The 25,626-nt window shown below is 43.6% G+C and overlaps 1 protein-coding gene across 13 annotated transcripts in view; it reads left to right on the forward strand.

The window, feature by feature from the left end:
* Positions 1-25,626, forward strand: part of LOC121283058 (liprin-beta-2-like) — a 312,826-nt gene that overhangs the window by 159,429 nt on the left and 127,771 nt on the right. For all 13 annotated transcript variants that reach the window (XM_041197066.1, XM_041197067.1, XM_041197065.1 and 10 more), the window contains exon 3: positions 5,263-5,477. In XM_041197066.1, the coding sequence (XP_041053000.1) occupies positions 5,263-5,477 (215 nt within the window). The remainder of the gene's footprint in view (positions 1-5,262; positions 5,478-25,626) is intronic.

Here is a 25,626-nt window from a genome sequence, read left to right on the forward strand (position 1 = left end):
CAGCAGACACGATGGTGCTCACATTGGCTTCTGTGTTTCCTACACTACAATATCAAAGTATTTAATTGGCTGTAAAGCTCTTTAAGATGTCATGATAAGTGCCATGGAAATACTGATCTGTCTCTTTTTTACCTTCTTAATATTGCTGTATTCTTGATAATTTCTGTTGTGACGTGATGTGCATGCACCTTTTAAAATGCATATCTTAAACTACTGGCAATCACTTAGACACCTCGAGATAGAAGCCCTATGACTTACAAGCAGACTGAAGCATTAGTGGTTGAGGTCAGACATGTGCCTCACAATCCCCCAACGAACATTAGTAGTAAATAGTTGCATCTTCAGACAAAGAGCCCACATTATTGTTTCAACAATTGTGAATAATTGGTACATTTACGTCTAGTAGAAAAAAAGTAACAATTTCCTCCTGTGAACTTTGAAGTTAAATGGTTTTCACTTGGGTGTTTTCTTTAAGTGTTCTGTTCCTAATGGCTTTTCAAGGTGAGGATGTGGAACTTGCTACCACAAGGAGTGTTTGAGGCGAATAGCGTTGTTGTATTTAAGATGAGCACATGAGGGAGAAATAAATAAAGTGCATGTTGAGAGGGTGAGATGAGGAAAGGTTATAGTTAACAGTCCCATGACACTGTTCAGTTCTGGGAAGCTGCACCTCAGGAAGGTTGTATAAACTAGGCTTGTGTTCCTTTGAGTTTGGATGATTGAGGGGTATAAAATGATAAAGGAGTCAATAAGATGGATTGAGAGAAGAACTAGGGAACGTAACCTTATAAGAACCAGGCAGTTCAGGAATGAAACCAAAAATGACTTTTTCCTCACAAAGTATAGTGGAAATCTGGAATTCTCTCCTTCCAAAAGGCTGTGGATGCTGGGGGGGGTCAACTGGAGATTTCAAGACTAAGATCGCTAGATTTGTGTTGGGAAAAAGATTTCAAGGGAGACAGAGCTGAAGCAGGTGAATCTACTTGAGGTGTTGTCAGACCGTAAGACCAAAAGACATAGGAGCAGAAATAGGCCATTCGGCTCATTGAATCTGCTCTGCCATTCAATGAGACCATTGCTGACCTGATAACCCTCAACTCCACTTTCCTGCCTTTTCCCCATAATCCTTAATTCCCTTACTGATTAAAAATCTGTCTATCTCAGCCTTGAATATACTTAACAACCCAGCCTCTACAGCCCTTCATGGTAAAGAATTCCACAAATTACTACCCTCTGAGAGAGAAAATTCCTCCTCATCTTTGTTTTAAATGGGCGACCCCTTACTCTGAGATTATGCCCTCTGGTCCTAGACTCTGCCACAAATGGAAACAACCTCTCAGCATCTACCCTGTCAAGCCTCCTAAGAACCTTATGTTTCAATAAGATCACCTCTCATTCTTCTAAACTCCAATGAGTACAGGCCCAACCTACTCAACCTTTCCTCATAAGAAAATCCCTCCATCCCCGGGATCAACTTAGTGAACCCTTTCTGGACCGCCTCCAATGCCAGTATATCTCCCTTTAGATAAGGGGACCAAAACTGTTCACAGTATTCTGGGCACGGTCTAATGAGTGCCTTGTACAGTTTTAGCAAGATTTCCCTATTTTTATATTCCATTTCCTTTAAAATAAAGGCCAACATTCCATTTGCCTTCCCTATTACCTGCTGAACTTGTATGCTAGCTTTTTGTGATTCATGCATAAGGACCCACAAATCCCTCAGTGCTGCAGCTTTCTTCAGATTTTCTCCATTTAAGTAATATTCAGCTCCTCTATTCTTCCTGGGAAGTGCACACTTTCCCACATTACATTCCATCTGCCAAGTTTTTGGCCACTCACGACTTGTATATATCCCTCTGTAGACTCTTTGTGTCGTCCTCACCACTTGCCTTCCCACCTGTTTTCGTGTCATCTGCAAACTTGGTGATAGTACATCCACTTCTCTCATCCAAGTCATTAACATATATTGTAAATAATTGTAGGCCCAGCACTGATCCCTGTGGCACTCCACTAGTTACAAGTTGCCATCCTGAAAATGCGCCCCCCCTCCCCGCCACCATATCCCAACTCTGTCTTCTATTAGCAAGTCCCCTCCCCATGCTAATATACTACCCCCAGCACCATGGGCTCTTATCTTATTAAGTATCCTTATGTGTGGTACCTTACTGAATGCCTTTTGGAAATCCAAATATATTACATCTATTGGTTCCCCTTTATCTATCCTGCTTGTTACCTCCTCAAAGACTTATAATAAATTTGTCAGGCATGATTTTCTCTTCATGAAACCATGCTGACTCGGCTTGATTGTATTATGCACTTCTAATTGCTCTGCTATTACATCCTTTATAATAGACTCCAACATTTTCCCAATGACAGATGTTAAGCTAACTGGCCTATAGTTACCTGTTTTTTTTGTCTCCTTCCCTTTTTGAATAAGGATGTTACATTGGCAATTTTCCAATCCTCTGGGACTTTTCCAGAATCTAAGGATTCTTGGAAGATTAGTGCATCCATTATCTCTGCAGCTATTTCCTTTAATATTCTCGGATGCAACCCATTAGGCCCAGGTGACTTATCGGCCTTTAGCTCCATTAGTTTCCCTAGTACTTTTTCTCTAGTGATAGTTATTGTATTTATTTCCCCCCTGCTTTTTCCCCATGATTGTTTAGTACTTTTGGAATGCTATTAGTGTCTTCTACCGTAAAGACTGAAGCAAAGTATTTATTCAACTCCTCTGCTGTTTCCTGGTTCCTCATTATTATTTCCCCAACCTCATTCTCTAAAGGGCCTGCATTGACTTTGGCCCCTCTCTTCCTTTTTTTATATTTAAAGAAGCACTTACTGTCTGTTTTTATATTACTTGCTAGTTTACCCTCAAAAGTTTATTTTCTCCCTCTTTATTATTTTTTTGGTCGTCATCTGTTGGTTTTTAAAACTTTCCCAATCCTCTGGCTTACTACTAATCTTTGCCACATTGTATGTTTTTTTCTTTCATTTCTTTGTTGTTACGATCCTTAGCCAGACCCCGGACGTTGGGGGACGATCCGGTTAGGGACCAATAACGTTTTGATTAAAGTCGAATAAAGGCCATAAGATTCCATGGGTTTTGGACAAACATAAATAAATATTACTATACAATTCAGAAAGAGAAAACAATTTATAATATGTATCATATACCTCATGCTCTAACATTTAGGATAAGCACACGTGAAGTAACAGGCGAACTGTGGCAGACACACCACACTACACAATGGATGACATGCTATCAAACCCAATTCCATGGGCTTCTCAACAACCCACCCAGATGTTTATCCCACTGAAACCTTGTCGTTCTCACGAGGGGTTTCCAGTCTCCACATTTGAAGATCTCAACTTGGAATTCTGCTCAAAAGTGGTTCCCACACGGACAGCTTCAACAATGACCCACCTTGTCTGGTTTCAATTTCACCTTCTGAGATTCCTTTTCCCCTGGATCCCTGAGTACACTCGAGCTTCACCTTCGAAGCACAGTTTCAGATTTTCGGCTGTGCCAAGCAGAGGGGGTACCTCTGCCCCGACGGCCAGTTGGAGTCACCAACCCGCAACTGCCATCTCGGATCTTCAGGAGGCTTCTCGTGCCCACATCACTTAAAGTCTGCTCCTTGCAATTTTTCTTGAATTTGGAGCCTGTTACTCTGCTCCTTTCATTAACTTCATTTAATGGGCCCTACTCCTGTCCCCGATCTTCGTCCCTTACCTTTTGGGACCTTTCCCTTTCCTCCTCCTTGGTTTTGGGGCTTCCTTCCTGTCCTGCTACCTGGGACACCTAGAAGATAATGAAGCTCTGTATCAGGTCACCTGACCTGTTTTTTTGCGCAGTTCTGTTTTTCCTCTGCTGGACAGGCATGCAGGGCTGGTCCCCAGCCAGAAGAACAGGAAAAACCCGAACTGTGCACGTCTGGCCATTTCCCAGCTGGCACATGTGCGGAAGGCCTGAGCTTCATCCGGAACTGGAGTTCCCAACCTACAGAGATGAGTTTAGGTTTCATCACAGTGTTGATCTAGGAGAGTGGCAGGCTAGGTTGGAGGGGCCAATTAGCTGCCTCCTATTCCTAATAAATCAAATTAAAGATTCTTCAAATCAATCAGATAGGGAATTTTATCATTTCCATCTGGTTTTTGCAATGTGGGACACCTATCCTTTCCACAAGGGACAGGGTTGAGGGATTAGTTTTCTACTGAAACCTGTCAGCAATTACCCTTCTGATGTACTGCTTCATTTCCCCATGTCCTCACTGAATTGTCTCACTCATCTGTGCCAATCTTTGAGATGCTTTCCGTAAGGCATCTTAAGCAGTGTACACATCACAATTTAAGAACATAAAAATAGGAGCAGAAGTAGGTCGTTTGGCCCTTTGAGCCTGCTTCACCGTCACAAGGTTCATCGTGTACCTCGAACTTCTTCCCTACCCACTCCGCGTATCCCTTCATTTCCTTAATACCCAAAAATCTATTGATCTCAGTCTTGTATATCCTCAATGAGTGAATACCCCCAGCTCTCTGGCGTAGAGAATTCCTAAGATTCACAAGCCCCCGGTGTTGAGAATGTTCTCCTCCTCTCAGCCCTAAATGGTTCACAGTGAATTAAAAGCCTGTTCACAATTACCGCAAACCCATCACTGCTGTAAGATATTGTGTATAGTTTGATAGATCTCATGAAGAGGTTCTAAGTATTGTATAGTTTAACAGTGTTTATTAACTGCTTATACGGTAAATATGAGTATAGTTATAAGACCTAAGCTTGGAGCTGTCTATGCTTGCCTGTATCCACATCTCTGTCCAGCACAAGACTGGCCTCTGGACTCTGGTCACGTAATCCTTTACATCACAGTGTAGGTGGTACTGTTCCCAATCCCACATTAACCCTTACTATGCCAGACCCTTATACAATAATCACCACCTCCCAAATTTCCCTCCAAGTAGCATACCATCCCGAATTAAGTCAGTGGGTCAAAAATCCTAGAACACTCTGTCAAAGAGCAATGTGGGATCAGTTTCACCACATGGACTGCAACGTTTCAAGAAGGTGGCTCATCATTACCTTCTGAAAGGGGTGACTGGGAATGGATAACATCCCACATCCTGAAAATGAATAATTGTTTTTAAAAGAGCCGACCTTCTGTGTCCTCTCCAATGAGCTGTGTGCTTTGCCTTATAATTTGAAAGGGTAACTAGTGATTCATTTTCGAATGTAAAGGTTTTTCGTTTGCTTTGCTCCGGTAGGTTCCAAGGCTGCAGCAGAATATTCAAATGGAATCTTTGATATCACCTCGCCTATCCCGCCAACCTATCTGAGGTCTCTGCAGATTTTACAGCTTGTGGAAGATTTGCGGATTGGCTTGGAAATGTTGGGAAGTGAGCACGAGAAGGAGGAAGTACGGAGTCACATCCCTGCTGCTACTGTTCAAACCATTGCTAACTGGCTGGATCATTTTTCTGTAAGTATATGAGTGGCGTTCACACAGATTATGCAAATTAAAAATGGTATTGCAGGAGAGAGAGAGAAAGTCTCACGTCACTTGGATCAGCCATGGTCCAGGAGGTCACACTCTGCCTTTTGGGTTGGAAGATTGTGGGTTCAAGCTCCAGTCAACAGATCCAATAACTCAGGCTGACACTCCCAGTGCAGTACTAAGGGAGTGCTGCACTGCTGGAAGTGCCATATTTCAGCTGAGATGTTGGAGATTTGAAGCAAAGACAGTAAATGTTAGAAACATTCAGCAGGTAGGCAGCATCTGTGGAGAGAGAGAGACAGATAACAGGCTGAATTTTTCCAGCCCTCGCAGGTGGTTTTGGAGGCGGTGGGGGAGGGGGAGGGCCTGGAAATTTAGAGAGTTGCACTCTCCTCCAGATGAGGTTCCCGGTGGGGGGGGGGGGGGGGGGGGGGGGGGGGGGGGGGGGGGCTCAGAACAAATTCAGCAGCCCACTCCACAGATACAGGCAGCCAATTAGACCAATTTAGGCTCCACATGGAGACTCTCTTCTAAAGGCGATGGCAGTTTCCTGTTGTTGAAGTGCCTCTTGCTCCTCCACTGAGTGTGGAGCCTGACAGCTCTTCAGAGCCTATCTCCCTGTAGCAGGCAGCCCTAATGCAGGAGCTGCCAGGATGAAAGGCCACAGCTCTGGCCAAAGTCAGTCCTGTGGCAAAGTTTCCCCTCCACACCGATGGCCCAGTCAGCTGAGAGTCTCTTCCTTCTCAAATTTGCAGAAAGTGCCCTTGAGTGCCTCCAAATTTGAGATGCCCGTGTGCTCACCTCTCTTCCTCAGCAGGGCCCACTCCTCCTGGTGGGGCTGCCGGCTGGATATGGCTGCAGAGCCTCTGATTGGGCCTCTCACCTCAAGAACCCATCTGTTGCCCTTAATAGGGTGGCAGAGGCAGCCTCTTAATTAGCCACCTCCTGTAAATATGCACAGATGGTCAAGTTGCTGTCAAACATGGGCTTGAGACACGCATATGGTCCCAATGTCGAGACCGCGGCCCAATCAGGAAAATGCTGGCCAATATTACAAGTCAATGAGCTTGCAACAGAATATACCTGGGGCATTAACTTTGTTGCTCTCTTCTGATCTGCTCAGTATTTCCAGCAATTTCTGCTTTTATCACTAAAAGATTATCAGACCATTTATCTGTTACTGTTTACGGAATCTTGCTGTGTACAAATTGGCTGTTGCATTGGTTGTTACAACAATTCAGTAACCAAAACATCAGGTGACTCTGAAATACTTTGGGACCTTCAAGTTTAGATTTTACCCATTGGCTATACCTTAAATAAGAACATCTTTACTGTTGGCAAATTTCTTGCTAGTTGGGTAGAACATTGTTGAAGCTGTGTGCCCCATAACACTCTTCCTTCATTCCTTCTTGCCATAAAAGAGATTCATTTCTATAGCACCTTTCACAACCTCAGGATGTCCCAAATCGCTTCACTTCAAAAAGACACTTCATTGGATGTATAATCACTGTTATAATGCAGGAAACATGGAAGCCAATTTATGCTCCATAAGCTCCCCCAAATCGCAATGTGGTGAAAAACCAGATTTTAGTGATGTTGCTTGAGGGATTAAATGTCAGTCAGAGCACCAGGGAGAACTCTTCATCTCTCCTTTGAAATATTGGCCTTGGGGTCTTGTACATCTGCCTGAGAGAACAGACAGATGCCTCAATTTAACATCTCATCCAAAAGGCAGAAGCTCTGCAGCGCTCCCTCTGTACAGGATGCAAAATCCCAGCTTGTGCATTCTGAGAAACACACTCTCAGCATGATTGGAGATTCACTCCCAAAAGCTGTTTTTCCATTGTCTTGATTTAATTAGGAGTTCAGGAACCAAGGGCCTATGAACTAGCTCCTGGTGTTTACACTAATAAATCTGGCTCCTAGTTTTTCGTAGGGTTTCAGACATCACACACAAATGTTGTGAGGATATAATTGGTGGAATCCAGTTCTTAGAATCGCATTTGAAATCAGGAAAAAATAAAACAACAGCTGCATTTATAAAGTGCCTTTAATATACAAAACGTCCCAAGGACTTTTCACAGGAGTGATTATCAAAAAGAAAATTTGACAGGAGCCACACAAGGAGATATTAGGGAAGATAAACAAAAGCTTGATCAAAAAGGTAGGTTTTAAGGACTGTCTTAAAGCAGGAGAGAGGTTTAGAGAGGTAGTCCTGGAACTTGGGGTCCAGGTACCTGAAGGCACGACCACCGTAGTGTGGCGATTAAATCAGGGAAACACGAGACCAGATTTGGATGAGCACAGTGATCAGAGTTGGAGGAATTTAAACAGAAAGGGAGGGACAACCCCATAGAGGGATTTGAAAACCAGGATTAGAATTTTTAAAATGAATGAATAAATTAATTCATTTGGAATTAAAAATTAGTCGCAGTAATGGTGACCATGAAACTATTGGGTTGTCACAAAAACCCATCTTGTTACTAATCCCTTTAGGGAAGGAAATCTACTGTCCTTACCTGGTCGGCCTACGTGTGACTCCAGACCTACACACTCATGTTGATTCTTAACTACTCACTGAAATGGCCTAGCAAGCCACTCAGTGGTATCAAACTGCTACAGAAAAATGAAAAAAAGGAATAAAATCAAACAGGCCACCTGGCATCAACGTATGCAGAAATTGACAGCGTCGCACCATGCCCAGTCAACCCTGCAAAGTCCCCCTACTAACATCTGGGGGCTTGTGACAAAAGTAAGAGAGAGGTCCCATACTCTAGTTACGCAACAATCTGACATAGTCACTGAATCATATCTTACAGCCAATGTCCCAGACACCGCCATCACCATCCCTGGGTATATCCTGCCCCACCAGAGGTGACGGCACAGTGGTATACAGTTGGGGAGGAATTTGTCCAGGGAGTCCTCAACATTGAATCCAGACCCCATGAAGTCTCATGGCATCAGGTCAAATACATACCACCCTCCCTCAGCCGATGAATTAATACTCCATGTTGAACACCACTTGGAAGAAGGAGCAGCACTGAGAATGGCAAGAGCACAGAATGTACTCTGGTGGAAGACTTCAACGCTGGTCAAGTCTCGAAGGGCATATCTGCCGGATTGGGCCTCTAGCTGAGGTTGAGGAAACCAACAAGAGGGGAAAATGTACTTGACCTCACCCTCACCAATCTACTTTTCCCAGAAGCAACTGTTAATGATAGTATTGCTGGAGTGACCACCACACAGTCCTTGTGGAGACTAAGACCCATCTTCATGCTGGAGATACCACCCAATATGTAGCACTACCACCGTTCTAAATGGGATAAATTCATAATTTATAGAAGCTCAAAACTGGGCACCAATGAGTTGCTGTAGGACATCAACAGCAGAATTGTTATTAGTCATATTCTGTAACCTCATAGGCTGGCATATCCCTCACTCTACCATTACCATCAAGCCAAGAGATCAGCCCGAGTTCAATGAGGACTGTGAAGAATCCTACTTTGAACACAATGAAGTAGGCTTTGTAGTCTCAAGTATATTAACAGCAAGTCTTTATTAACAACTCATAATGTACATATTTACATTAGATGGTACAGATATGGAGCTGACTGCAGTGTAGGTCTTTACCCATCTCTAGACTGACCCAGGCTCTGGGTCATGTGCCTTCTTACATCACTGTAGGGGTGGTACTGTACTCACATTAACCCTTTATGCAGGAGCAGCACTAGGAATACATAAAAATAAGGTGTCAGCCTGGTGTGACTATGACTTTGTTTTTGATGTTTGGCACACATAGTCCAATTTACAATAGGCAGAGCTAAGCGATCCCACAGCAGACAAATCAGATCAAAGCTCTGCAGTCCTGCCATATCCAGCTGTAAATGGTGGTGAATAATTAAACAACTAATTGGTGGATGAGGCTCCACAAATATTCCCATCCTCAATGATGGGGGAGCCCAGCACATTAGTGCAAAAGACAAGGCTGAAGCATTTGCAACAATCTTCAGCCAGAAGGGCTGTGTGGATGATCCATCTCGGCCTCCTCTGGAGGTCCCCAGCATCACGGATGCCAGTCTTCAGCCAATTCAATTCACTCCACGTGATATCAAGAAACAGCTGCAGGCACTGGATACAGCAAAGGCTGTGGGCTGTTCCAGTGCAGTTACAGTACTAGTATCTACCTGGCAATGTGGAAAGTTGTGCTAGGCTTCCTGTCTACAAAAGGAGGACCAATCCAATCCATCCAGTTACTGCCCCATCAGCCTACTCTCCATCATCAGCAAAGTGATGAAAGGTGTCATTAACAATGCTATTAGGCGACACTTACTCAGCAATAACCTGCTGGTTAGTGCTCAGTTTGGGTTCTGCCAGAGCCACCCAGCTCCTGACCTTGTTACAGCCTTGGTCCAACATGGACAAAAGGGCTGAACTCCAGAGATGAGGTGAGAGTGACTGCCTTTGACATCAAGACAGCATTTGACTGACTGACTGGCATCAAGGAGCCCTAGCAAAGTTGAAGTCGGTGGGAATCGGGGACAAAACACTCCATTGGTTGATGTCATACCCAGCACAAATTAAGATAGTTGTTTGTTAGAGGCCAATCATCTCCATCCCCAGACATCGCTACAGGTGTTCCTTAGGATGGTTGGAACTAAGACACTACCTTCAGCTGATTCATCAATGACCTTCCCTTCATCATAAGGTCAGAAATGGAAATGTCCCCTGATGATTTTAGTGTTCAGTACTATTTTTGACTCCTCAGATACTGAAGTATTCTGTGTCCATATGCAGGACTTGGAGAACAATCTGGCTTGATAATTGGCAAGTAACATTCACGCCACACAATTGCCAGGCAATGACCATCTCCAATAAGAATCCAATCATCACCACTTGACATTCAATGGCATTACCATCACTGAATCCCCCGCTATCAACATCCTGGTGGTTACCATTGACCAAACATTGAACTGGACTTGCCATATAAATACTGTGGCTGTAAGAGCAGGTCAGAAGCTAGGAACTCTGGGCATGTAACTTACCTCCTGACTCCCCAAAGTCTGTCCACCATCTACAAGGCACAAGTCAGGAATGCAATGGAATACTCTCCCCTTGCCTGGATGAGTGCAGCTCCAACAACACTCGAAGCTTGACACCATCCAGGACAAAGCGGCCAACTTAATTGACACCCCGTCCACAAACATTCACTCTCTCCACCACCAATGCACAGTGGCAGCAGTGTGTACCAGCTACAAGTTGCACCGCAGGAACCCTCCAAATCCATGACCACTACCACCTAGAAGGACAAGGGCAGCAGATAGATGGGAACACCACCAACCGCAAGTCCCCCTCCAAGCCTCTCACATCCTGACTTGTAAGTATATCACCATTCCTTCACAGTCGCTGGGTCAAAATCCTGTAGCTCCCTCCCTAACAGCACTGTGCATGTACCTACACCACATGGACTGCAGCAGTTCAAGAAGGTGGCTCACCACCACCTTCTCAAGGACGACTATGGATGGGTAACAAATGCTGGCCTAGCCAGTGACACTCATACCCCATGAGTGAATTAAAAAAAAGTAACATTCCAAGTCAGGAGTGTGACGGAATGCTCTCCATTTACCTGGGTGAATGCAGCTCCAACAACATTTGACACCGTCCAGGGCAAAGTAGCCAACTTAATCAGCACCTTATCCATCACATTAAACCTTCACTTCCTCCGCCACCAACACACAGTGGCAGCAGTGTGCATTGTGTACAAGATGAGCTGCAACAACTTGCCAAGGCTTTTTTGGCAGCACCTTCTGAACCCAGGACCTTGACCACCTAGAAAGATGAGGGCAACAGATGCAGGTGAACACCATCACCTGCAAGTTCCCCACCAAGCCACATACCTGACCTGGAACTATATCGCCATTCCTTCACTTTTGTTGGATCAAAATCCTGTAGTTGCCTTCCTAGCAGCACTGTAGGTGTACCTACACCAGATGGGCTGCAGCAGTTCAAGAATGTGGCTCATCATCACCTTCTCAAGGGCAATTAGGGATGAGCAGCAAATGCTGGCTTTGCAAGCAATGCACTAATTCCATGAAAATGTTTTTAAAAATCCAGGTCAAGCCAGAATCCAATGTAGGTCAGCGACCACTGGGATGATGAGTGAACGTGACTTGATGTGAGTTAAGATATGGGCAGCAGAGTTCTGGTTGAGTTTAAGCAGCTTGAAGCCCTGATGTGGGTTCCCAAAGAGCCTAATATAAACCCAACCTTCGAATCTTGTAAATACATCATCCACTGACAGCTTCCGTAAGCAAAACTTTTGAGATCTGCACGAGAAGCACGTTACAGTAAAGCCACATGATACAGCTGTTTAATATGATTCATGTGTCTGTAAAGGAACTAAACTGTACTGTTAAATACATTTGCGACCCTTCCAGGTTTGGCCTGGAGTCTCCAGGAATCTTTGGGACACGACTGTTGCCAGAAGTCAAGAGGGAAATAGTAAGGCACTCTCAAGAAGTAGCTGTATCTTGTTTTCATTTTCTGTGAGCCCGTTCATTCATTAGTCTTTTCAAAAAATAAGATTAGTGGAGATGAAAATATTGGCTGGATGATTTTTGACATCAAACAGTCGGGAAACAAATTCATCCTACATGGGTGTGAAGGCAGGGTTTTGCAAGGATGGATGTGTGAGGTGACCAATGGCCGGGGAGAGGGGCGCGGGGTGGTGGGGGGTGGTTGTGGGGGCTGGGCATTTGGAAATGAGTGAGAACTCCAGGAATAAACCAGAATTGGTAACCCTTACTGTCAGAGAGTTTGGTGAGGTTTTCTTTCCTCCAATTTGTTAAATAAATGGTTAATTCCATATAAGAAATATAATCCTGAGATCTGGTTCATTCTGTAGCTCTGTTTATTTTGTCTGTTCATTTCTAGTGCACTTGTGTTTACCCTTTATCCCCCTGGGGTCCGATTACATATGGTATTCCATAATACTGTGTGGTGTGTCTCAGTTTCATAACCTTTGTTGAGTTCAATTGCTTTTCAGCACAACCTTGTCTAACCTTGCTGCCAAGCTACTGTAGGTATTAAATATGTTGCAAATCTTTCAGTTTAATGGGAAGTCATGTGTATAGTTAGGGTTAGGGTGTCAGAGTAAAAGAATAGAACAAATCTCCCAAATGCTTGTTCTGTACCAATCAGATCTGTGGGCCAGATGGAAAGTAGAACACCATTTGTGCTTATAAATATGCCTTAACCACAACCTCAGGGAAACACTTCACACCTATTGGATTTTATTTTCCTCATTGCTCACTTTTTCCCCTCCCTTTCCCTTTGAAGACTTTGGAAAATTGGTTGTGTCCAATTTTCAGTCCATAACTGGCACTCCCAACAGCAATGGCACCAACCAGGAGGCCCTAGATATGCCTGAAATTTGGCCTCGCACACCATTAACATTGTTTTTGAGCATGAGCTTCCTGCACCTGTCAGGTCTCCACAAACAGGCCATGCGTTTTTCTAAAATGAAAGTTGGGCCACATAGTGAAACAACTTCCATTTGTACTGCATTTTAACGTAGTAAAGCATCCCAAGCTGCCTCAGAGGAGTGTAAAGTGAAAGTTTGACACAGAGCCTCTCGTGGAAATATTGCCTTTGAAGAGGAAAATGAAGCGGAGAGGTTTAGGGAAGGAATTCCAGAGATTGGGGTGCAAATAGCTGAAGACACGGTTTTATTTGTATATCAAGTGTGGTTAACTTTTTTCAGGTGGAGGGTATTGACTGTGTTGCTATTTAAGTACATATAAAGAGGCACTCACTGACATTGGCATAAGGGTTGCACTTGGATGTATATACATGTAATAGCAGGGGTTTTGTAGCACAGTGGCTGCGTGCCTACCTCTGGGTCAGAAGCTCCAGGTTCCACTGCCACTTCAGGATTTGATGGGTATAGAAGGTATGTTCATAACATGGCCAAACAAGTTGATTATCAGCCTAAAAATCATTTCATTATGCCTGATAGCAGGTGGTGAAGAACGAGAAAGTTTCCTGGTCAGCCATACTACAGAAAGCAATGGCAAACCACTGCAGTACTTTGCAAGCGTAATCGTGGACAATCCATTGGAAGTCAATGATTGCAACACCCTCTTAGGGCATGCAATCTGAAGGAGGAGGAGGATACTTGTTTCAATCTGTGAATAAATCTAAACTGTGTAATGATTGGCTCTGGCTTCTTCATTCACCAACTGGCTATCAGAAGCCTAACACACAGCTGCCAATGGTGGAACAATTAAAATTGGGGATGTGCAAGAAGCCAGGAGCGCAGAGATCTTGAAGGATTATAGGGCTGGAGGAGATCATAGAGACAGGACAGGGTGAGGCCATGGAGGGATTTGAAAACAAGGATGCAAATTTTAAATTCAAAGTGTTGTTTGACCAAAAGTCAATGTAGATCAGCAAGCAAAGAGGTGATAGGTGAATGGGACTTGTGAGACGGAGGTGGGAGGCCAGCCAGGAGAGTTTGCCCCACCAACAGTGGCTGGTGGAGGTGGGGGGACAGGAGGGAAAGAGTGATAATTGGAGGCAAGCTCTCTTTTGTGGTTTGGTCTCGTGGCCTAACCTATACTGGAAGGCCTCCCTCTACTTGTGAATATCTCTGGTCTGACTCAGGCGGATTGCTTCATAACTGTTTTATTTACGCTATATACAGCTAGGTAAGCAGACCTCTCTTGTGTGCAGACTATTCCATCTGCTCCATAGAGCCTATGGCATATGACTGCGGATATCACTGTTACATCATGATACACATCACTATCTCATTACCATAACTTTTAACCCATTCTGCTACAAGCTCATTCGCAAAAGCTGTTGAGTTGGGGACACAACTCCTCCTCCTCTCTCCATAGAAACATATTTTAAAATTTAGAGAGGTTCCTGATCCACTTATTTCAAATCTGTTTTTGCAAATGTGGCTTAGAACAGGCCCCTTATACCTGTAAAGAGTCCAATGCCAATTTCAGGTGGCTGTCTGAATGCCTGCTAGATCGCCTTTACCAACATGGCTGTGTCTGAAATACAGGTGAAAATGAACACACGATGTTTGAGTTTCAGTACCTTGATAAACTCAAAACTAATTTTATAGTAAAACATTGGAGATTGCAGCAAGGCAGCTTATAGAAGTAGTCATTTGGTAATACAGAGCTTGAGTATTGCTGGAAAAAATCTCATAAACGGGCCTAAAGCCGTCACTTTCAGCCCTGAAAAGCGCCCAGTCTACCTCGGATTACCCTGGGGTAAGGTATCTCAAAAATTCGAGCACTAGGTGAAGCTAGCTGTTTCATGCTGCTACTATGCAGCAGCAACATGAGTGGTATTTGCCACCAACAAGTGCTGCCATCAAGCCAAAAAGACATTCTGTCTATCAGGCAAATGAGTAATATGGTATATGAATTTCAGTGCCAGTGTGAGATGCTAGGTATGTAGGCTGTACGTCCTAAAAACTGGTGGATTGTATCAAACAGTGTGTCCCAGCCGCTGTTCGCAATGGGCAGGGTACAGACCATATTCAACCAGCCCGTGTTTGCAACACTCAAAACACAGTGTCCAACGTTAGATTGTGATTCCATGATTGGACAACATTTGCTAAATAATCCTCAGTGTGCTAAGAATTAAGCTGATCATCAATTTAAGATTGTCACTCAGGCTCGCGGTGTGGCCCATTTGTGTGTACTGGAAACTACGTATATTAACACACAGGGCCCTGTTCTACGCAGACAGAAAGAACATGTACGTACACTGCGCCTGTTTCAACTAAAGATAAGTGACAGCCATTCATTTACTCATTGCTCAGGGCAATGCCTTGACCAATCAGGGTTAAGCTGCCTGATTTAAATTTCAAACAATGCTTGGCAGTTAATTGTCAGTCACCATCAGTGGTGCATTCTCTATGGCAATGCTGCTTGCCAACCAATCAGCACTCTCTTCTCATACAGTATAAATTGTTGTTTTCCCCCTTATATTGGTATTCTTGCATGTGTCCTGATGAGTGCAAGACGCAAAGCTTAGCCATGTCTCTTTTTTCCAACAATATGCAGCTAATAGACCTAAAGGTAACAGGAAAAGTGGAGAAGCTTAAAACAAAAGCATTCAGAATCGTGGGTCTTATAAATACAGGCATAGTGTACAAAATCAAAGAGGTTATGTTAAACAGTTATAAAACACTGTCTGGGTCTCTACTGGAGTAGCGTGCCCAATTCTGGGCTTCACACTTCAGGAAGGATGTCAAGCCTTGAGAGAATGCAGTGGAGATTTACTAGAATGGAACCCAGGAGGAGGGACTTGGGTTGTGGAGAGACTGGAAAAGGTGGGATTGTTCACCTTACAGCGGAGAAGGTTAAGTGGAGATAATCATGAAGGGCTTTGATAGAGTAAATAAGAATAAACTGTTTCCACTTGCAGAAGGGTCAGTAACCAGAGGGTACAGATTTAAGATAATTGACAAAAGAATCAGGGCAGGGGGAGAGTGAGGAATATTTTTTTTTACACACCGTGGGCTGTGGTGACTGGTATACACTGCCTGAAAGGATGATGTGAGCGGAAGTTTTCAAAAGGAAATTGGATAAATACTTGCAAAGGAAACATTTGCCGTGTTATTGTAGGGAGGGGCGGGTGGAGTGGCACTAATTGGATAGCTCTTTCAAAGAGCTGGCACAGGCACGATGGGCTGAATGGCCTCCTGCTGCATCTTAACGATTCTGTGATATTCTTTGTATTTAATGTGAAAATTGATGTTTTTAAAATTTTCTTCCTGAACAAATGGGAAGTGTTTATCAAATGTTATATTTTAAGATCGAGGTGCATTGCTGGTAGAAGGCTTCACACGTAGCAGTTTTCAGACAGGGAGGAAATATTTGGAAGTTGTATAAAGCCAGCGCACTCCGTCCGACTGGTGCAGGACTACAATTACTTCCTGTTTTACTCCTTAGTTCCAACCAAGCTCCAGTTTAGTCCCACCAGGAACAATGTGAGCATTGAAAGCTCCATCTCTTGAGGGGTAAGTCCCAGCGGAGATCAAGAGCAAGATTTCTTTTTCTCTCTCTCTTGCTTTCTGTTTAATGATCCGTTTTACTCTTTTAAGAATTTTGTTTTGACCTAAGGGGAGCCAGCAAACTGCATTCGGTTGACGTGGGTCTGTCTGTGTATGTGTGTGATGATCCAGACAGCTGTTATTGCTTAAAGATCCTTCATATAGTGCCAGATGTTTTTTTTTTAAATAAAATGCCTTTGATATTTGGAGAGATGTGCTGCCACTGGATTCACTTACTCAAATTGAGAAGTTGTTCTTTTTTGTACTGGGCTGCAGTTTGATTGCTTTAAAAAAAAAACTTGGATTAAAAGGGATAGGTATAATTTCAGTATTAAGAACCATGAATCTGCCTGGATGATGGATAAACCATGAGTAAGGTAAACCCAATGATTTTTTTTTTATGGAACAATGCATCTCTTTAAACGAGTAAATCTGTTTACGTTGCAGGTCTACATTGACCAAGCTTGGCCCCTCCCTATCTCTGTAACCTCCCCCAGCTACATCCCTGCGAGATATCTGTGCTTCTCCAACTCTGACCCCTTGTACATCCCCAATTTTAATCGCTCAACCACTGTTAGTTGTGTCTTCCGCTGACTCACCCTCAGCTTTGGAATTTTCTCCCTAAGCTTCTCTGCTTTGTTCTCCTCCTTTAAGATGCTCCTTAAAACCTATCTGTTTGGTCACCTGCTCTAATAGCTTCTTGTGTGGCTCGGTGTCAGTTTGTTTGCTAACATTCCTGTGATGTTCAACTATTTTAAAGGTGCTATACAAATGTAGGAAGCTGAAAGGTTAACTTTGTGAACCTAGATTTGAAGTAATCAAATACCTTAGTGTAAATGGCTCCCCTGTTAAATATAGTTTCAGCTCAAAGATGATATTGTTCTACAGAGAGTTAGCATGGATTCCATGGGCTGAATGGCCACCTTCTGTGCCGTAATGAACCTGAATCTATTTGTTGAGGAGCAGAATTCAACCAAAATGCAGTGGGAAGGAAGATCTAGTGTGTCTTTCAACAGGTGGATATGTCCGGCGCTTTTTTTCAATAAAGCTTGGGATTGTGTCCTGTTGTTGAAAGGTACAGCTTCAGCCATTGCTGCCACTCCAAGTATGAAAAGATGTGAGAAGACCTTGACCCAACACACCGGCAGCAGTTGTTGTTTTGGTCGTAAACAATCTGCAGCACATTGCAGTCATCCGTCGGGGAAGGACTCGCTGTTTTAATATAGCCCAGCCCTGCCAAAAACCATTGATAGGATGACATTTCTATGCTAAATCTGCTGACTGGACTGCAGTTAGGAGAATGAGGTGTGAACTAATTGAAGTGCATAAAATTCTTAATGGCCGGACATGGTAGATGCTGAGAAAATGTTTCTCCTCAGCTGGGGAGTCGGGAACTCAGAGTTACCAGTCCCAGATTAAGCAGCCGGTCATTTCTACTGAGATGAAGAGAAATTTCTTGACTTGGATGCTCCATTGTTGAGTATATTTAAGATGGATATCTACAGATTTTTGGATAATAGGGGAGTTGAGAGAGTATGGTGGCTCTGGTTGCCAATCCTCCAAGATTGGCCTGGATTCTCCAGGAATTGAAGACCAACACCCAAGACGCTGCTGTGTGCAGCCGTGGAGAAAATTCATCTGGATATTGCAAACCTTGGGTTGTCTTTTTTGTCATTTTTTTTGAACATTTCTCTTTACAGATATGAAAATATTGAAAAAAGACTGTTTGGCTGACAATCGAGCGTCATCCAATTGGGTAGTGAGCCTTTTTGCTTTCCAATTGGCGTAGAAAGGCAGTTTGTCACAAGGATGTATGTGTTGACCAATTAATGTGATGAAACATTCAGAAGTACATTTATTCTTGGTTAGCAACCCTAGTGATGGTGTTGAGGCACTGCAGAAACTCATCAAGGCACCTTCCACAGCACCTTCCGAACCCACAACCACTACCATCTAGAAGGACAAGGGCAGCAGATACATGGGAACACCACCACCTGCAAGTTCTCCTCCAAGCCACTCACCATCCTGACTTGGAAATATGTCACCATTCCTTCACTGTCACAGCATCAAAATCCTGGAACTCCCTTCCTAACAGCACTGTGGGTGTACCTACACCACATGGACTGCAGAGGTTCAAGAAGGCAGCTCAACACCAGCTTCTCAAGGGCAACTAGGAATGGGCAATAAATACTGGCCTAGCTACCGATGCCCACATCCCATAAATGAATTGAAAAGAGGTTAAAAATCAGCCATGGTCTTATTAAATGGTGGAACAAGTTGATGACCCCAAATAACCTATTCCTGCTCCTGGTTCTGATGTTCTTATGATCTAGACTGTCTCAACTTCTCCGCTGATCACACACACAGTTGCTGTTAAACTGTTTTCTCTTAATTCGTACAGTTTCTTTTGAAACAAAAACACAATAATGGCCCATGTTAGTTAGATGTATTCTGCAGGTTTAGGTTTTTTTTAAAGTTTTTGTGCCTTGTTGGGGGTGTGAGCTGATAATGATGCAGCGAAGGCACTAGGGACCTCAGTGAAGAACGGAACCAACAGTTGACCATCCTAACAAATGAGATGTATGTATTGAGAAGAAAACCGGGGAGTGATGGAGAAGGAAATCACGTGAATCAGAGTCAAATTTGATCCAGAAAGAGAAATAGATTGGATTAAGGGAGAGAGAGAGTGGGAGAGAGAAAGAGAGGGGAAAAGTCAGGAAAAAAAACATTTAAAATTTTAAAATTTGACACTTTAAAAGTTTCCAACAGCAATTAACAAGCAGAAGGAATGAGACTCCACACTCTTAACTGGTCATTTTCTGGACCAGAGGTGTTGATTGGCAGTCATAAACAATTACCATTTTGTTAAAAGAATGCTTATGCTATCGATTGCTAGACTTAACTTTCTGTGGTGACTTCAATGAGTAAATGTTGCAATTTCATGAACTCATGGGGAGGTTAATATGCAATTTTTGTGAATGGTGCAAATCATCCAGCGACTTGTGCTGATTCACACTTCACACCAAAATTTGCTGGACAATTTACGTGTTACAGTGAGCATTGTCCCGACTTTTACCACATATTCTGGGTTACTGCCCACCATTTGCTGAGCACATTGGACATTAGGTAACGTGGAACAAAGAGTAAAGACAACAGAACTGAGAGAACCTCAACATCTCACATTCTGTATAGCAAACACCAAACCCACTGCAAAGCTACTAATATGCACAGTATCTACAAAAACAATGAACTTGCATTCATACAGCACCTTTGAAATGTATAGAAAATTACATTCTGATGCTGGGGGGGGGTGAGTACAATGAACAATTAAGGTTAATAAAATACTTTATGTAATGTTAACAATGAGCAGGCTATGATGAGAGCATTTATGATCAAATTTAAACACAGATGAAAGATGTTCCATTGACTTGGCTTGCTGTCTGTTTTAACAACTCCAGCATTTAGCTGACAGGTGTGTATATTAATTCAAGGCATTTTCCAAAGATGTAGCTGTAAATGTTATTGAACACAGGGGACACCTTCATTCTCAGGGATTGTTCAAATGTCTGCTGCCTTGATGCTATCTCCAACTTTGTCAAGAACAGGGTAGTGGAAACAGATTCAATAGTAGCCTTAAATGGAGGTGGATTAATACTTGAAATAGGAAATAATGTCGAACTATTGGGGAATATCAGTAAAAATTCACTAATTGGTGAGGAAACCAACAAGAGGGAAAACATACTTGACCTCATCCTCACCAACCTGCTTGCCACAGATGCATGGCAGTATCGGTAGGAGTAAGCACCGCATAGTCCTTGTGGAGACGAAGTACCGCCTTCACATTGAGGATACCCTCCATCGTGTTGTGTGGCTCTACCACTGTGCTAAATGGGATAGATTTCGAACAGATCTAGCAACTCAAGATTGGGCATCCAAGAGGCACTTAGCAGGGCCATTAGCAGCAGCAGAATTGTACTTGAACACAATCTGTAACCTCATGGCCTGGCATATCCCCCACACTATCATCACCGTCAAGCCAGAGGATCAACCCTGGTTCAGTGAAGAGTGCAGGATGCCATGCCAGGAGCAGCACCAGGCATACCTAAAAAAAAAATGAAGTGAAGCTATAAAACGGGATTATTTGCATGCCAAGCTGCATAAGCAGCAAGTGATAGACAGAGCTAAGCAATCCCAAAACCAACGGATCAGGTCTAAGCTCTGCAACCCTGACACATCCAGCCGTGAATGGTGGTGGACAATTAAACAACTGACTGGAGGGAGGAGGCTGCACAAATATCCCCATCCTCAATGGTGGAGGAGCCCAGCACAGCAGTGCAAAAGATAAGGCTGAAGCATTCGCAACCATCTTCAGTCAGAAGTGCCACGTGGATGATCCTTCTCGGCCTTCTCCGGAGGTCCCCAGCATCACAGATGCCAGTCTTCAGCCAATTCGATTCACTCCACGTGATATCAAGAAACAGCTGAAGACACTGGATACTGCAAAGGCTATGGGCCCTGACAATATTCCAGCAATAGTACTGAAGACTTGTGCTCCAGAACTTGCCCGAGCCCCTAGCCAGTACAGCTACAACACTGGCATCTACCAGGTTATGTGGAAAATTGCCCAGCTATGTCCTGTACACAACAAGGACAAATCTAACCCAGGCAATTACCGTCCCATCGGTCTACTCTCGATCATCAGTAAAGTAATGGAAGGGGTCATCAACAGTGCTATCAAGTGGCACTTGCTTAGCAGTGACCTGCTCATTGATGCCCAGTTTGGGTTTCGCCAGGGCCACTCAGCTCTTGACCTCATTAGAGCCTTGGTTCAAACATGGACAAAATGGCTGAACAGGTAAGGTGAGAATGACTGCCCTGACATCAAGGCAGCATTTGACTGAGTGTGGCATCAAGGAGCCTTAGCAAAACCAGAGTCAATGGGAATCAGGGGGAAAACTCTCTGCTGGTTGGAGTCATACCTAGCACAAAGGAAGATGGCTGTGGTTGTTGGAGGTCAGTCATTTCAGCTGCAGGACATCAATGCAGGAGTTCCTCAGGGTAGTGTCCTCGGCCCAACCATCTTGAGCTGTTTCATCAATGACCTTCCTTCCATCATAAAGTCAGAAGTGGGGATGTTCACTGATGATTGCACAATGTTCACGAATCGCGACTCCTCAGATACTGAAGCAGTCCATGTCCAAATGCAGCAAGACCTGGACAATATCCAGGCTTGGGCTGGCAAGCGGCAAGCAACATTCGTGCCACGCAAGTGTCAGGCAATGACCATCTCCAACAAAAGAGAATCTAACCATCGCCCCTTGATGTTCAGTGGTGTTACCATCACTGAATCCCCCACTATCAACATCCTGGGGGTTACCATTGACCAGAAACTGAACTGGACTAGCCATTTCAATACTGTGGCTACAAGAGCAGATCAGAGGCTAGGAATCATGTGAAGGGTAACTCGCCTCCTGTCTCCCCAAAGCCTGTCCACCATCTACAAGGCACAAGTGAGGAATGTGATGGAATACTCCCCACTTGCCTGGATGAGTGCAGCTCCTACAACACTGGTGAAGCTGGACATCATCCAGGACAAAGCAGTCTGCTTGATTGACACCACATCCACAGACATTCACTTGCTCCACTACCGACACTCAGTAACAGCAGTGGGCACCATCTACAAGATGCACTGCAGGAATTCACCAAAGCTCCTTAGATAGCACCTTCCAAACCCATGACCATTACCATCTAGAAGGACAAGGGCAGCATATAAATGGGAACACCACCACCTGGAAGTTCCCCTCCAAGTCATTCACCAGCCTGACCTAGAAATATATCGCCGTTCCTTCACTGTCACTGGGTCAAAATCCTGGAACTCCCTCCCTAACAGCACTGTGAGTGTGCCTACACCACATGGAATTCAGCAAGAAGGCAGCTCACCACCATCACCTGAAGGGCAACTAGGGATGGGCAATAAATGCTGGCCCAGCCAGCAAAGCCCACATCCCACATCCCGTGAATGAATAAAAGAAATTGGATTTCACTTTGAAAGAGCTAGCGAAGACTCGATGGACAGAAAAGCATCCTTCTGTGCTGTACTTTTGCATGATTTAAAAGTGTTATCTTGGTTTTCAAATCCCTCCATGGGACTTCCTCCTCCTCATCTGTTACCTCCTCCAGCCCTAAACCTCTCCACCTCTTCTTCATTCTCCTTTTGTAAGACACTCCTTAAAACCTACCTCTTTGACCAAGCTTTTAATCACCTAACCTCCCCTGGCTCAGTGTCAAATCTCTTTGGATAATCGCTCCTGTGAAGTGCCATGGGATATTTTGCAGTGTTCAAGGCACTATATAAAAGCAGATTGTTGTTGACACCCAGATTTGGGAATAGACCCTAGGAAGCTAAGCCTTTCAATGGAATCTGATTGCAAAATTCCTCCCCATTACAATTTATGGGTTTGTATTGTTCAATGTTTCTTAAAAATGTTCCTTTAATAACATCTATTGGAGCTGGTGAAGCTTTAGCTATATTGTCTCTGCATTAGTCATGAACATTCAGTGCACAATAACACCAATGCCTATCTCTGTCTTGGTTCTTTCCCCCTCTAAATTATTTGAATATGCTGTGATGGCCTGAGCAATGTGCATCGCTGCATTTATCTAAATTAAAGGCCATTTGTCAATGCTATCTTCTACAATCTACTACTACCTTAACCCTTACAGAGACTTTGGTTTAATCTGCCTATTTACTCAGTACTCCAACACCACTATCCAGGTCATTAGTAAAGACCGTACAAAGTAACAGGCCTAGGACTGATCTCATGGGTACACCATTAGTAATATGTCTCCAAACTGAATCATATCTGTTAACCATGAACTTTGTGTTGCAAGGTTGGAGCCAATTCCTAATCTAGCATTTGAGATTTCTACCAATACCCACAAGATTACATCAAACCAAGGAGTTTCTTGTGTAGGAAGCCCTGAATGAATACATCATTGAACTGGACCACCCAAGCTTATCTCGTGTTGATGTCTGGCAGGAATGAAAAGACCTCTCTTCTCATACAGTGGTGAAGTAGCTATTTGAAACAGCTCATATCTTTCAGAAAACACCATTGTCTCAATCTGACAGATATGGGTGATGAATATCCCACTTCAATGCTCCACTGACCTGAACATAGAGTTCTACAAAATTCCATTGCCAGTCTGCAGTATTAAATTCCAATTTTATTCCAATGACTGACCTCTCACCCTCCATAAACAACAACTGATCCAAAGCTTTGTCTATATCCTATCCTATACCATGTTCCCCTCACCTATGATCCCTGACCTTGTAACCGTAATACCTCCAATTTTATATTTTCAAAGCCTTCACGACCACATCCTCGCCATCTCTGTCACCTTCTGCAACCTTACAATGTACACCCCTCCATCCACAATCACTCTGTTCTTCTGATGTGGGGGTTCCCATCCACCCCTTCATCCCACTTGGCAACTGTGCCTTAATCTTTCCTTCTTTGGCTTGATATCTGTTTATTTTGGGTTACACCTTTTGTGAAAATCCTTTGGTTATTTTGCAGTTTTAAAGGACATGAGCAATTGTTGTAAGTGGCGAACGAGAAACCTATGAATGTTGGGTCATTAACTCCATCTGTCTCATTCTCTGAGAGTTCAATAACAATGTACAAAAGCTTCAGACAAGTCAACAACAGCAACTTTCAGTAGTATAGTGCCTTTGACATAGTGAAATATCACATGCTCCTTCAGAATTTCACCTCCAAGTCACACCCCATCCTGACTTGGAACTGTATTGCTATTCCTTCACTGTCACTGGGTCAAAAGTCCTGGAATTCCCTCCCTAACAGCACTGTGGGTGTTCCTACACCATAGACTGCAGCAGTTCAAGAAGTTGGCCCACTTTCTCAAGGGCAATTAGGGATGGGCAATAAATGCTGGTCTAGCCAGTGACACCCATACCCTGTGAAAGAATTGAAAGGAGCATTATAAAACAAAATTTGACACTGAGCCACATAATGCGATATTAGGGCAGATTACCAAATGTTTGATGAAAGAGGTAGATTTGAAGGAGTATCTTAAATAAGGAAAGAGAGGCAGAGAGGTTGAGAGGGGGAAATCCAGAGCTTGGGGTCTTGAAAGCTGAAGGCAAGACCACCGAGGGTGGAATGATTAAAATTGAGGATTCTCTAGAGGCCAGAACTGAGGAGCGCAGATATCTTGGAGGGCTATGTAACTTGATGAAATTACAGAGATAGACCAGAGACATGGAAGAATTTGAAAACAGTGATGAAAATTTTAAAATTTGCTGAACCAGGAGTAGATGTCGGTCACAGGGCCCAAGGCTTTGTTTCCCAAGCCTTCGATTCTCTTCCTGACATTCTCCTGCTCAGAGTTAGCTTTATTGATTTTTTTTAAATTACATTCCTCTTGTGACAATTGGAGTGTCTCAATGTCACCTCATCAGTCCAAAAAGAATTCAGTTCAAAGAAAGGCTTTGTTATGCAGCAAGGAAGGGCATTATCAAACCAATATTTTTTGAGCCCAATATCATTCTAAATGAAAAGATTGTGCCCTAAGTGAATCTTCTCAACCCTTGGGGATGTTTCTAAACTTGATATGCTTGCAGACAGAGTCATAGAAATTCACAGCCATTGGACCCATTGTGTTTCTTCCAGCTTTTGGCTTAAACATAAATGTGCCCAACATTGTGATCCTTCACTCTCTTGTAACTTAAGAATTCAACAATCAACCAGTTTTTTTTTTAACCTCTCCCTTTGGATCCCATAACACAGACTTGAGTCTTTTGTTTGGGGGTGGAAGGGAGCAATATGTTTTCCAGTGGGATGATGTTGGAGTTGGGAGGGATCATAGTGAAAGATGATCTGTTGAAAGAGGAGGCTGGTGGGGCAGAAGGCGAGAACAAGGGGAACCCTCTTTCTATTCCAAGCAGGAGGTTAAAGGGAGAAAGTTGGAAGTATAGGGAATAGGAACCTCAGTTGAATACAGTCCTCTTGTTAACATTGCTGTCTGTCTACCTTC

The sequence above is a fragment of the Carcharodon carcharias genome, chromosome 10, assembly GCF_017639515.1.
Source record: "Carcharodon carcharias isolate sCarCar2 chromosome 10, sCarCar2.pri, whole genome shotgun sequence".
Lineage (NCBI taxonomy): Eukaryota > Metazoa > Chordata > Chondrichthyes > Lamniformes > Lamnidae > Carcharodon > Carcharodon carcharias.